Raw genomic sequence first — 12685 nt, 5'->3', positions numbered from 1 at the left:
TAAAATATAATGAATATTACAATGTTCATTGTGGTGTTGACAAAACAAAAACACCAGGCAGGTCTCTCTGTAAGTCATTTACTGTTGTAAATACTGTTACAAACATTCCAGCTATGGTATAGGAATGTAGCTCAATAATTGTAACATCACAGAAAAGCTAGCAAATAAATAGACATTGCTGTTGCTTTACAGAAAGTGTTTTTTTTTTTCATTTCATTTTTTCTCTCTCGACATATTGACAAACATATGTAAGATTAAGTACATTCAGAACAAGTGCATCATAAACACCATAGCCATCTTCACAGCGACCATCTACTCATCTACCGCTTTTTGTAAGACAGACCTACAAACCTTGCTAAAATCACCATACTCTATTCTCCCCAAATAGACAGCTGTGGACCGCTGCCATGTTGCGTACCCTTGTGTTTGTCATACCATTATGTACACATCTACCACCTCTAATGGCCATGGTCCTTTAAACCAAAGAGTCCTCAAATAACGTTCCCAGTTCCCATATGGTGCTTCCACATCACTCTCTAAAGCATCTTCATATTCCAAGTCCTAATAGCAACACACAAAATAACCATGAATATACCAGTGCGCTGTAAATGTGTTCCTACATACACACCACTGTGCAAAAAGTTGAAATTAGCTAGTGGGGGAAGGGGAGGGGAGGCGGGGAGGGGGGTAAGAAATTGAGAATTCCTTTCTGTAGAGAGAAGGTGTAGATATTTTATCTTTCAATTTGTGAAACAAAGAGGAAAAAACTGTAGAGCATAAATAACAAGTCCAAACTCTGAAAGGGGAGTTCATCAATATCATCTTGGATGTTTAGAGCTGAGAGTCAATACCTCTGAAGCCATCAATAACCTTTGCACAGCAGCGTATATATATATATATAATATGACTTGATTATCATTAGATGTTTTTATAGTATACATATATATCATATAAATATATAGTTGAATTAATTTATATTTTCCCGCTGGTTTTGGTTCATGATGGCGTAAACGATCCTCACACAGCACTCCTACTACAGAGCATGAGAGGCAAAGCATACAAACGACTACAGACCATGCTTAACAGAGAAAAAATAACAAAAACTTGGTCACACTCACACTGCGCTTGGTTCAATAAAGTTAAAAAAAAAAAGTACAGCAATTGTAAGGCCAAAATGATCTTCAGGGAAGAGACATACACTTGGAACAATCACTGTATCGGGAGTAAGTTTTTGTTTTTGTCTGTTTGTTTATTTCATATGCAAGCCTGTGCTTCGGCAGGGTGGGGTCAGATTGGGGTTGGGGGGGGGGGGGGGGGGGTGTTTAGATGTATGGCAGCTGGGTGTTTGCCTGGCCACCCGCAGACCCAGACCAGGCCGAACAAAGTCCAGTACCAGGCCAGGTAGGCCCCGAAGGAGGGATGCCAAACCACTTGGGCACTTGAGTAAACATGAGGTGCATGTCCGAAGGAGTCATAAAGTTCTTAACGGGGATAAAGAGTTGTGGAATAGTTGGAGAGTTAGGGCAGGATAGGAGAGGAGGGACAACGGGAGGACAAGTGTGTGTGTCGGTGTGTGGTGGTGTGTGGTGGGGGGGTCTGCATCCTGGGAGGATTCCAAGTGCAAGGGAGGCAATGACATTTTGGTACAACCCCTATCCGACCTAGGGGCGCAGCGAACACAATCAATCATGCCGTCTTTACATCTCCCCAGCTCATCTTCACTGACCAAGAGAGAGAGCGAGCGAGAGGGGGGGGGGAGAGGGAGAGAGGGAGTAGAGCATCAGTGTCAGAGGAGCGTCCCAAGCAGTGCTGGAGCTCGAGTGCCAGAATGGTTCAGTCGGATCCCTGGGGGTTCAGAGATGCGTTCCACACTTCCACACATGGAAGGTCAGTCATCAGTCCCTCTGGCTAATCCTTCCCTGTCAAAGAGGTAGAGACACCCAAGTTTCTCCAGAACAGTGATACCTGAGGCTGGGCTTGGGCTCGTCTCACACCCACATTCTGCTGAGGAGTGAGCACACTTCCAAACCCTGTCTGCCTTTCGTCAAACAGAAATAGTAGTCACAACTAAAGTTACAGTGATTTTAATGTACCTTTTCTCACTAATATATGCAAATCACTCTTGTTTTGTTTATGCTGAAGCGCTAAAACAACAATATTCATTGAATTTTCGACAACTGAATTTCACATTTTTAAGGATGTCTTTTTTTTTGGTCATTTTAATGTTGACCATGGTTGGATGTCGTAATATAGCTAAACACTGCAGTCAAACCACAAAACATATATCCTACACTTGAAGGAATACTCATCTCTGGGAGATGATTTAACCCAAAAAGATCCCTACCCTCAAAAATCTCTACATTCCTTTTGACTCTCTCGAACCACCACTTTAAGACAGAAGATGTCAATGTTATGATGGTCAAAATACACCAAAATTTAACAAAATTCTAATTATAAAATACATTAAAAAAAAAACAAAGGAGAACTAAAACAAGCATCCCGCATTTTCACCATGATGTCTTCCACCAGGTAATGTTCAAGTATAAAGTCTGCAACACCACATTTCTCAATGACCCAACTAAAATTGCAGTACATCCGGCATATAAATTATAGATTAAATTAAGTCCCAATAACAAAGGATTAACAACCAAGTGCTGAGCAAAAAATAAATAAAAAATAAAATAAAATCAATTAATCTCAAAAAGTTAACACTGCTTCTGGAGGAAATCACCATATTGCACACAAAAAAACATTAATACATAAAACTGGTTTTCTCCAGGAATTAATTTCAAATGTCTTGACCTTAGTACACTACAAAACAACAGTCTGTCTCATTTGCCCTTTTTCTCATTCTAAATTAGTAGGTTTGAAATCCTAAGTCTTAACATGTGTGGAACATCTCTGTAATTATTTCCAGAATCAACAAACACTTCAGTTAATGTCCTACACCTACTGGCATCAGATGTGTTCCTTCTACAGTCAGATGTGTTCCTTCTACAGTCAGATGTGTTCCTTCTATAGTCAGATGTGTTCCTTCTATAGTCAGATGTGTTCCTTCTATAGTCAGATGTGTTCCTTCTACAGTCAGATGTGTTCTTTCTGCTGCAAATAAAATCCTATTCTCAGACAGAATGGGCACTGCTTTAGCCTGATAATGATGCTCATGTTAATATACAGTTGTGTTAAGGCATGAAATCCTTCAGAGACTCTGCTGTCTGTGAATCACAAACCAGCTTTTCCTTTTACAGCTACCTTTTTCTGAGAGCATGCTTTTTACTGGAATTCCACGGAACGCTTCCAATGTTTGGTCCAGATTCTGAGAGCAGTTATGTCGGGATCAAAGCTGCCCTTTACAATGAGAATGGAAAGAAAATAAATCTGGAATGTTTGATGAAGTTGCCAAGGTAAGAAAAAGAGCAAAAATATGTACAAACAGAAAAATCTATATTGACACGTAACCTTCGTAACCTTCACACATGTCATCGGCAGCCTGTTCAAAGGAAAGTTTCTCAACCTCCCAACCAAGGCTAGTCCTTTAAAAGAAATACCTTTTCTAAAGTATATCCCCCCCACCCCCATCTTGCAGACCGCATGCAGTTGGAAACACCTTGACTCCTCTTCTACTCTGATTCTTTCTCTCTCTATCAATAAATCTGTCGCCATCGCTCTCAATCAAACAACCCCCAAATACCCCCCACCCCACCCCCCTATCCCTGTTAATCAGTCATAGGTGTGCACACACAAACAGGATATTGCACTTCACAGCAGACACAGAAGCCTCAGACGGAGCGAAGAAGGGGTTGCAGAGGTAGGAGGCAGAGGGGGGAGGTGGGTGGCGGTCTAGGGCTGGAGTGGGGGGTTGCAGTAGGGAGAGTAAACCAGCTCAGCCGAGGCCAGTGGGAGGCCGGAGACACATCAGTCAGTCACCACACCACACCACACGTACATAGGGGGTGGGGTTTGGGAGTCAAAATGCTGACTAAGGTTACGTCATGTGTCAGAGGTTAAAGGTTAAGATAGAGAAGATGATGGGATGGGGAGGGAGGGTTGGGGAGGGAGCAGGGGGTAAGCGTTTCTCTTTAGATGTAAACTGGTTGCTCCTGGGCAGTCAGTAGGCGGTACATGGCAGCAGGCATGGTCTTCATGTGGATCTATGCACAAAGACACAGAGAAGCACAGCAGGAGTTAAAGCATGTCTTTTCGAAGCAATCTGCCCCCTGGTATTGCCCCAAAGGTATTTGCCCCTGCAAGGATTTTCAATTGCGTGTGTGTGTTCGTGCACACATTGTGTGTGTGTCTAAGTGTGTGTGTGTATGTGTGTGTTTGTGTGTATGTGTGTATGTGTGTATGTGTGTATGTGTGTATGTGTGTGTGTACGTGTCTACATGTGTGTGTGTGTGTGTGTGTGTGTGTGTGTGTGTACGTATGCGTGTGTGTGCACGTGTGTGTGTGTGCATGTGTGTGCGTGTGTGAGAAAGAGAGTGTGTCTGAGTGTGTGGGTGTCTAAGTGTGTGTGTGTGTGTGTGTGTGTGTGTGTGTGTGTGTGTGTGTGTGTGTGAGGGTGTGTAGTCATGTCTTCAATTCAATTCTGTCTGGTTCAACCTTACTGACATTATACCATTGCAGCATTTCTTGTATTGACCTGTTCCCCCAGAACAGCATGCATACAGACAACTAGGCAGCCTGCTGTGTCCTTGCCTGTCAGCCTCTTGTCAGTGTACATGTGTATGTGTGACAGTAGGGATCCATACACGGCATGTGGAAGGGTTGTGCAGTATAGACGTTTTCCATACCTCTCCCACTGCATTGGATAGAATGTGTACAATCTTCTCGTGCGGGGTGGCCACCACGCTCTGGCCGTTGATCTCGATAATGCGATGGCCCACGCGCACCCCACCCCTCTCGGCTATCCCTCCTCTCATAAGGCTACATATCTGAGAGAGAGAGAGAAAGAGAGAGAGAGATAGAATAACATCCTCAGCCCAGCACAGCACTCCCTCCAGCATTGAGACAATATACAGATACAAAAAGAGCAGTCCTGCACAATGCTAAGTGGAACCCCCCTGGCTTGCATTCCTTGTTAGCCGCATTAGCTCCTCACTGATGCAGCGCTACACTAAATCAGGAGCATTTGAACTCTAAAACACGTCTCGCCTGATCGACTGCACTGATGCTAAGCTTCAAATGAATATAAATGAGATTTTCTTGCCAGGCAGTTCCTTTCATATGAGCCACTGCCTCGCATAACAGGGTGAATATGAGCAGGATGCAGGGGAGAGAGGACACTCACAATGCCATTCTGGACACTGAAGCCCAGCTGGTATCTTAGGTCTGGTCTTCTGATTAGGACAGTGGTGACTGGGGGGCATCGGACGATGTTCAGCTTTATCCGAGACTGGTTCTTCAGCCCCTGCAGAGGTACACACACACACACACACACACACACACACACACACACACAGATAAAGATAAAGAGAGAGAGAGAACATCAATAACATCACTTACAAATTAACTTACAAATTAAAACGCCAGCACCAAAACAGCTTAACAGTGTAACCCCAGGCCATGTTTGTACGAAAACCTATGGGAAACCTTGTGCTGCATCATTTTCAATGGTGCCCAGACTGCATGCCCCCCCTTTTTAATAATTTACAGCATAGGAAATGTAGTCTTATAGCTACTGTCTAATTGTATAAGTAGCATTATATGAGATTCAGATTACTCTGAGCTTTTAGCTCAGCTATCTGAGCGTGGTAAGAGGGGAACCTTATCTGAGGGCGGTAAGGGGGTAAACCTTATCTGAAGGAGGTAAGGGGGAACCTTATCTGAGGGTGGTAAGGTGGGAACCTTCTCTGAGGGAGTTATAGGGAGAACCTTATCTGAGGGAGGTAAGGGGGAACCTTCTCTGAGGGTGGTAAGGGGGAACCTTCTCTGAGGGAGGTAAGGGGGAACCTTCTCTGAGGGAGGTAAGGGGGAACCTTCTCTGAGGGAGGTAAGGGGGAACTTTCTCTGAGGGAGGTACCTTGATGATGGTCTGGCAGGTAGACAGCGGGAGGCCCACCAGACTTGTGCCGTTAATGCACATGATCTGGTCGCCGATGTTGAGCTTTCCGGACTTTTCCGCTGGGCCAGCGTGCATCATGTTGGCGATGATGACAGTGGGGAGGATGGAGCCCCAGCCAGACTCCACGATTACCAACCCCAGGATCTCACCTTTCTGCTTCTCTACGTAAACCTGCGGGGAGGCACAGACCAAAAAACTAAAATGTCTCCTGAGACAAAAAGCTTCTGACATTTGGCCCTGTTTGTGTACCACCAACACGTTACCAGTGAATTATTCTTCATTTGCATTCAGTAAGCTCTATTCAAGTGGGCTTAAAAGGTGTCCTCCTTGACCTGATCTCTCACTCACATCTTTGCAGTTCTCAGACTTGGAGAAGTGAATGAGGTCGTCGTTGTACATATCCTGGGTGTTGAGGAGGTCGCTGTACTCCTTCTGGCTCAGGTCCTCCGGGTTGATGCCGTTGGCCCGCAGGAATTCCTGGTATGCTACACTGAAGGCTTGCCCGATGGACTGCGCTATGAGCTGGGCCTGAGGGCAGATGAGAGGAGAGGGAGACATTTAACACTACGGCGACACTAACTCACACAGCGGTGCGCATGATGTTCATCCTTTTTCGCAATTTGCTCTGCTGACACAGCAGTGCAATTAAGTGTGTACGGAAGACTGTGATTGTTTACGATCTGGTTTGTGATTTGCTTAACTAGCAAAGCTTTTTTTTTTTTTTTAAATCAAAGTTTTCCCATCACACGGTCAGACTATCAGGCTTTCACACGCAGCAGAAAAGCACAGTTTGAAATAGAAAGCTGTACTCTTTTAGGGGATTTTTCAATGAGGATGGTGTGTACATGTGTTCATGGAGTCTGGGATACTAATTAAAGAGTTGCCTACCACATACCATCACATAATGGGCAATTTAAGGGGATCTCTGTCTAAATTATTGAGTTTGTAACACACATAAAAGGAGTGTTGAATGGTTTCATGGGAAATTAAGATGAACTAAGTATATTTTAAAGACATGCAGGGGCTGTGTGACTCCTCGTACTACAGCATTTCACTTTTCAAAAAGAAAAGCTGAAAAAACTCCTCCTTGCACCTTCTGAACCTGCACAGTTCATCTCTGTAAAACACATAAAAGAAGACAGAAAGCAGTGGAGCCATCCACATAAGGAGAGGGAATACAGCGTTCTATTATATATATATATATATATATTAAAAAAAAGTACTCAGGCAGACGATCTCAAAGCAATCAGAAAGAAAAAGGTTGAGGCTGCCTCTATCGATCACGCCCACGGAGAATCCGCAAGAGCGCACCAGCTGGATAATCGCTAGCGGAGGTCGTGGCAGTGCAGGGATCCTGGCAGCTGCAATGCATCATGGGGCGGGGAGGGGTGTGGGAGGGACGGGGGTGGGGATGGGGGCGGTCCGATGAGGGAGGGCGACTGGGCAGAGGTCCTGAGGAAAAGGATGTAGGGGCTTAACGGCGACTCACTTTCACATCCCGCTGGACCGAGAGCAGACAAAATGAGATGCATATCCTTTTGTGTCCCAAGTTTTATGGTTCCTTCTCTCCCTCTGCCTCTTCCCTTAGCTGTGCACTGAATGGCAAATCAACTCATTTGCATGTCTATTTACATACGGACACATAGAGGGGAGAGGATGTTCCTCAGACAGCCTCTCTATCATTATAATGATGTAACTTCATCTGGAGATAAGGCTTTGGTCTGCCTTGTTCATCCATTCACTCTCTATTTATGTAAATTAAAAAGGAGCTAACATAATGCAGATCTGATATAGACTGAATGATTAAAAAATAAACACACAGAATGACAGAATTTAAATATTGATTAAAAGCGTAATTTACTATTCTGCTTCATTGTAACCAGGTTCTCAGTGCCTTAGCAGCGCTCTAAATAATGTAGTATTTAGAGCTTAACGTTATTAGCGTCTGATTAGTTTAGTACTTTGACAAGCTCTGACTTCTCCCAAGCTGCTTTGTTTATAGTTACGGTTGCTGTTTAAGCTCTGACAATTTGTCATCTCTCTGGATGTTATTTTCTTCTTTTTAATCAATAAAAACAAAAATGGAACAAGCGGAGAAATAGAAGCATGGAGAATAAAACCAGACACACACACACACACACACACACACATACATATACAGATGAACACACACACAAAAAACAGACACACACACACGCACGCGCACGCGCACGCACACGCACACGCATGCACACACACACAGAGTGCCTTACATCTTCAGACTCAAACACGTGGCAGATCATCTTGTACTGGCGCTTCTCGTCTTGGGCCGGGTCGGAGGCCTCCAAGTTCTCCTGGGAGTCGGTCCGAGGCATCCTGCGCCGGGCCATCAGCACCACAATGTTCCCGATATCCGCTATGTACGAGATGGTCCGCAGAGGGTGGTCCATCATGGTCTCCTACAGGACACATTAGGTGAGAGCACAGGATCAAAACAAGATAACAAAAGAGGGATTCTGTGTTATGTTCCTTTTCATATTGTATTTTGATCATTTATATGAATGTAAATATGAATAAAATACATTACATGCTTACATTCATTTCCATACAATACTTTGAATGATTAATATGCATGAATGTAAATATGAATGTTAATTATATTTAGATTTACATGTAATTGTTACAATTAATTAATGTCATGTTTCATCAAGTTTAAGTCCCTCTTAAAGGCCTTCTGTTCCAGGCTTGTTAGCATGCTACTGTACTACAGAATCAGTGTGGCACTGCTGAGGGAAATGACACATTCAGCTCCACTTCACAGGGATCTCTTCTCCCTTCTATTCCAGCTAAGTAGGCATCCGTGTTGCTGAGGCAAGAAGGGGTTTTCTGGTTCAAATGAATTGGGATAAATCAGCCCTGCCTTTATGAGAGCGCTGTCAGTGAACAGAGTCCGGGAAGGCACATGAATGGCATGACGTTGAAAGGATACACGGACAAGCGATCTGCCAGCAAAGCTGATGATTTTAATTACTGCCCCCCCCATTGTTTGCAAACCATTAGTTGAAGGGATGAGTGAAGAGTTACAGAAAGAGAGAGAGAATACTTTGGCAATACTATACTCAGATGTGGTTGGACCAATGAAGCTCTTTGTGTATTTAAATTAGTTTGTATTTGAGTCACACGCAAACATTCAATCAGTTAGGTAGACAGCCAGACAAACATATGGCTAGACAGGTTTTCAAATGGACATGTCGACAGACAGATAGACAGACAGACAGGCAGACGGACAGACAGAGAGCAGGAGAGGACCTGTGAGTCGGCGTTAAGCACTTTGATCCTCTGGGTTGAGATGAAGAGGTCCACTTCAGTCATGGGCTGAGCCTCCCCCTCAGGAGCCTAGAGAGTGAGAGATAGAGAGAGAGAGAGACAGGAAGAGGGGGGGTGGGGTAAGAGAAAACCATCAATCACAGCCTGCACCACACGACAGAGCAGGATTAGTTTCATCTGAGCCTACTGTAAACATCCACTAAGAGGGGACACGGAGAGATAGATCTACAAAGAGCCACAGAGAGGACACACAGAGTGAGACTGAGATATATAATACATCCAGACAGAACAAGAAAAGGAAAAAGTGTGTCTACTAAGAGCAGATCCATTAAGAGAGAGAGAGAAACAGGTATTGAGGAGAAGATACAGCACATTCACTAATACAGAGAGAAAAACAGTGTAAAGAGAGGAAGAGAGAGGGAGAGTGCAAGGTGATAAACAAGTGACAGCGCATCCAGAGGTGCAGTGAAAAGAGAGAGACAGACCTCTCCATCTTTAATTAAATTCTCAGCCGTCACTATTTTTATCTCGCCGCCCCCACTCGAGGAGACAAAGGTTTCCTTCCTCTGAGCAGCATCTCCCTCTCTCCTCAATGAACCTCTGCTGGCCAGAGAAACTCAAGGTGCTTCTGGAAGTTTCCTCCGTGCAGTGCAGGCTTCTGGGGTTAATGTGTGGGTTAGTACCAGTCTTCACTGAAAGAGACCCCACCGAAGACGGAGGTCGGAGGGGAGAAAGGAAGGAGGGTGCCCAGTGAGCCCGTCAGAGAGATTTGGCATGAGCCGCCATCTTACGACCACAAAAGAAAACGACAATCACGACAGCAAATCACAGAAAAAGCCGTGCCGAACGAAGAAGAGAGAAAAATAAAGTCTGTGTACAGAGCGCTAACAAACACACCACACCACAACACCACACGTCACTCTAAGAAAGAAAAGAACGCCTGCATTTTCTGCATCCAGCAAATATATGGTCTCCCTCTTTTATTTTTGTGTCTGTGTTTAAGGCTACGTGGGCGCTACAAGCTCCTGTCCATGTCAGATACTTTAGAGTGATGTCTGGTATGTAGGGGACGATGAGAGAATGGTGGAGGAACACGTAACAGACACACATCTGACACACAAGTAATGTGACTGAATATCAGGTGTCGGGACTTGTTGCTGGATTCAGAAACGGAGCGAACTGGAGCTGAAGAGTGTAATTAGGAAATAAGACAAAAAAAGAAAGAAAGGAAGAAACACGACAGAGAGAAGTGTCTGGCAAGGCAAAAAAAATGCAAAACTAACGGACACAAAAAAGTAAAGAGATGCACAAACATCTAAAACGGATGAAGAATTACTGCACCTTCTTCCTGCTTTTGGCTAATTTCTGGGCCGTCTGCTTTGCATGAAACAGAGACAGGAGAATGGTTAGAGTCGCAGGAACCAGACCCAGGGGAAAGGGGTGGGGTGGATTGGGGGGAGGCTGCTTGGATGGGCAGGGCAGGGCTGGGGTGGGGTGGAGTGGGGTGGGGCACAGGAGGCGGGAAAAGGGAGGGTGGATCAACACAACACAGTCTGCTTGCAATGGGCCAGAGCGGACAACTGGCACATCGGCAGTGATTTTAATTTATGTATTTTTTTTTTTCTTGACAGACTAACATCTGTTCAGAATGGTCAAGACACTGGACCTGTATTCATCTCTTTAAATCCTTCAATCAAACTACATCTACCTGTCTACCTAGTGTTCAGTTCCCTATAACTGATCTGGTAGAGTTGCTAATGCAACCACTAGCTTGACTCCCAGGAAGCACACACGTTATATCTGTGCAGTAAGCCACCTGGGTTAAAGGGGTCTACTACATGAGTAAATCTATGTATCTATGTGTATTGTATTTGGTTCACTATTACACTGAGGGCTACTCCTCCTGCTCAGTATTTATCCTCTTGCCAGATTTTGTCAAGTTTATGCTACATTCTTCCAATGGCTGAGCAATATTTACTAGAATTTTAAACCTGTAACTTCCTAATGCAGGAGGGCACATCTCAAAGAGGGTCCATTAGCATCCATAAACTGCCTCAAAACCAGAAGTTGTACATGGTGATACACATATTTTGTTGTACACAGAGTGGATAGAACACTGAGCCAAATCTGAAGTTCCTTTCACCCCCAGCAGAGGGCCCACTTGAACTGTACCAAAAACAGGGTAATGTGTGTTTTCGGTAGAGATAGGGCATATAAAAGGGATATTTTACACTCTGAACCTCCGTTTCATATACACCCATTAAACTCAACTCCACTGGCAGTGTTCTAAGGGTCAGTGATACAGGAGAGCACAGGGAGCCACTTCTGCCAGGGGACCAGCTGATGTACAAACCTCCAAAATTATTCAGGAGGGGAAAAACCGACACCTCAAGCTGAACATCCGAGGTCATTGCACAAGCGAACACAAACAACCTGTTCGATCTGGCCTAATTAGGCCTGTTTAAAATTAGTATGTTGTTATTAATCTGTCTCGAGACGAGCGAGGTCGGGATCACATGGTCCTGAAGCAGCAGCGCACCAGCTCGCCTCGGGGCAAATTTTCCCACTCGTTAGGAGCCTCATTTATTAATGCCGATGGTTAGTCGCCTCCACCCACGAAGCCCAATCAATGACGCCTGGCTGCTTTAAACTGTCTACGCTGTCTGAACAATGTTTTTAATCAATCCGGCCTGATCAGTTATTTAAAGACTAAGACCAGGCGCTCCGAGCCATGAGTTAATCCCCAGCTTCAGTAGGGTGCGCCAAAGACAGCGCTAGACCTAGCCGCTGCCGCTGTGTCACCGACGCTCTGTGATTCCAACACGGTGTGCTTTTTAACTAGCATCTGCAGGCTACCTTCATTTACAAAAGGGAGAACATGCTGAAATGATGAGACTTCCTTTCCAAAAAATCCATAAGGGTATTATAAGAAGGCAAATTAATTTAAAGTCAGTTAAAAAAAAAAACCCCGCATGTTTCAATCAAACTGTTAATGAACTGTACAACATAGCGGCTAAGGGCCACCAGGCCATGATTAATGTCTACCCCTGAGGAAGCAACATCCTAAAATGACTGGTCTTATTCTGATAACTTCAAAATGATGCAGGGTCTCATACGCATGCTGACCAAGTTCTTATTACATCCAAACTGAGGAGAACCGCTTAACATTAGCATGTGTGGGCCGGAGGCAGACTAATTCCTACCTTAAAAAAAATCCGATTGAGTCATAATGTGCAGTGTGTCATTGGCTGGAGGTTTAACTTGTCATACTGAAGCATGATAATAATGTGGGGATTAAGCCCTAGGAATATGATG

General features: G+C 44.4%; 1 protein-coding gene across 3 annotated transcripts in view; it reads right to left on the bottom strand.

Moving 5' to 3' along the window:
- Positions 1-64: 64 nt before the first annotated feature.
- The window catches only part of apba1a (amyloid beta (A4) precursor protein-binding, family A, member 1a), a 47280-nt gene continuing 34659 nt past the window's right edge, over positions 65-12685 (bottom strand). For 2 of the 3 annotated variants that reach the window (XM_031571210.2, XM_042708260.1), the window contains exons 7-14: positions 10712-10744; positions 9353-9439; positions 8317-8502; positions 6413-6592; positions 6023-6235; positions 5291-5410; positions 4794-4934; positions 65-4151 (exon numbers count right to left, since the gene is read on the bottom strand). In XM_031571210.2, the coding sequence (XP_031427070.1) occupies positions 4080-4151; positions 4794-4934; positions 5291-5410; positions 6023-6235; positions 6413-6592; positions 8317-8502; positions 9353-9439; positions 10712-10744 (1032 nt within the window). In that variant the 3' untranslated portion in view covers positions 65-4079. The remainder of the gene's footprint in view (positions 4152-4793; positions 4935-5290; positions 5411-6022; positions 6236-6412; positions 6593-8316; positions 8503-9352; positions 9440-10711; positions 10745-12685) is intronic. The other variant, XM_042708261.1, reaches the window with a different exon arrangement.

This window comes from Clupea harengus, chromosome 7, assembly GCF_900700415.2.
Source record: "Clupea harengus chromosome 7, Ch_v2.0.2, whole genome shotgun sequence".
Classification (NCBI taxonomy): domain Eukaryota; kingdom Metazoa; phylum Chordata; class Actinopteri; order Clupeiformes; family Clupeidae; genus Clupea; species Clupea harengus.
This window is presented reverse-complemented; position numbering and strand designations above follow the sequence as displayed.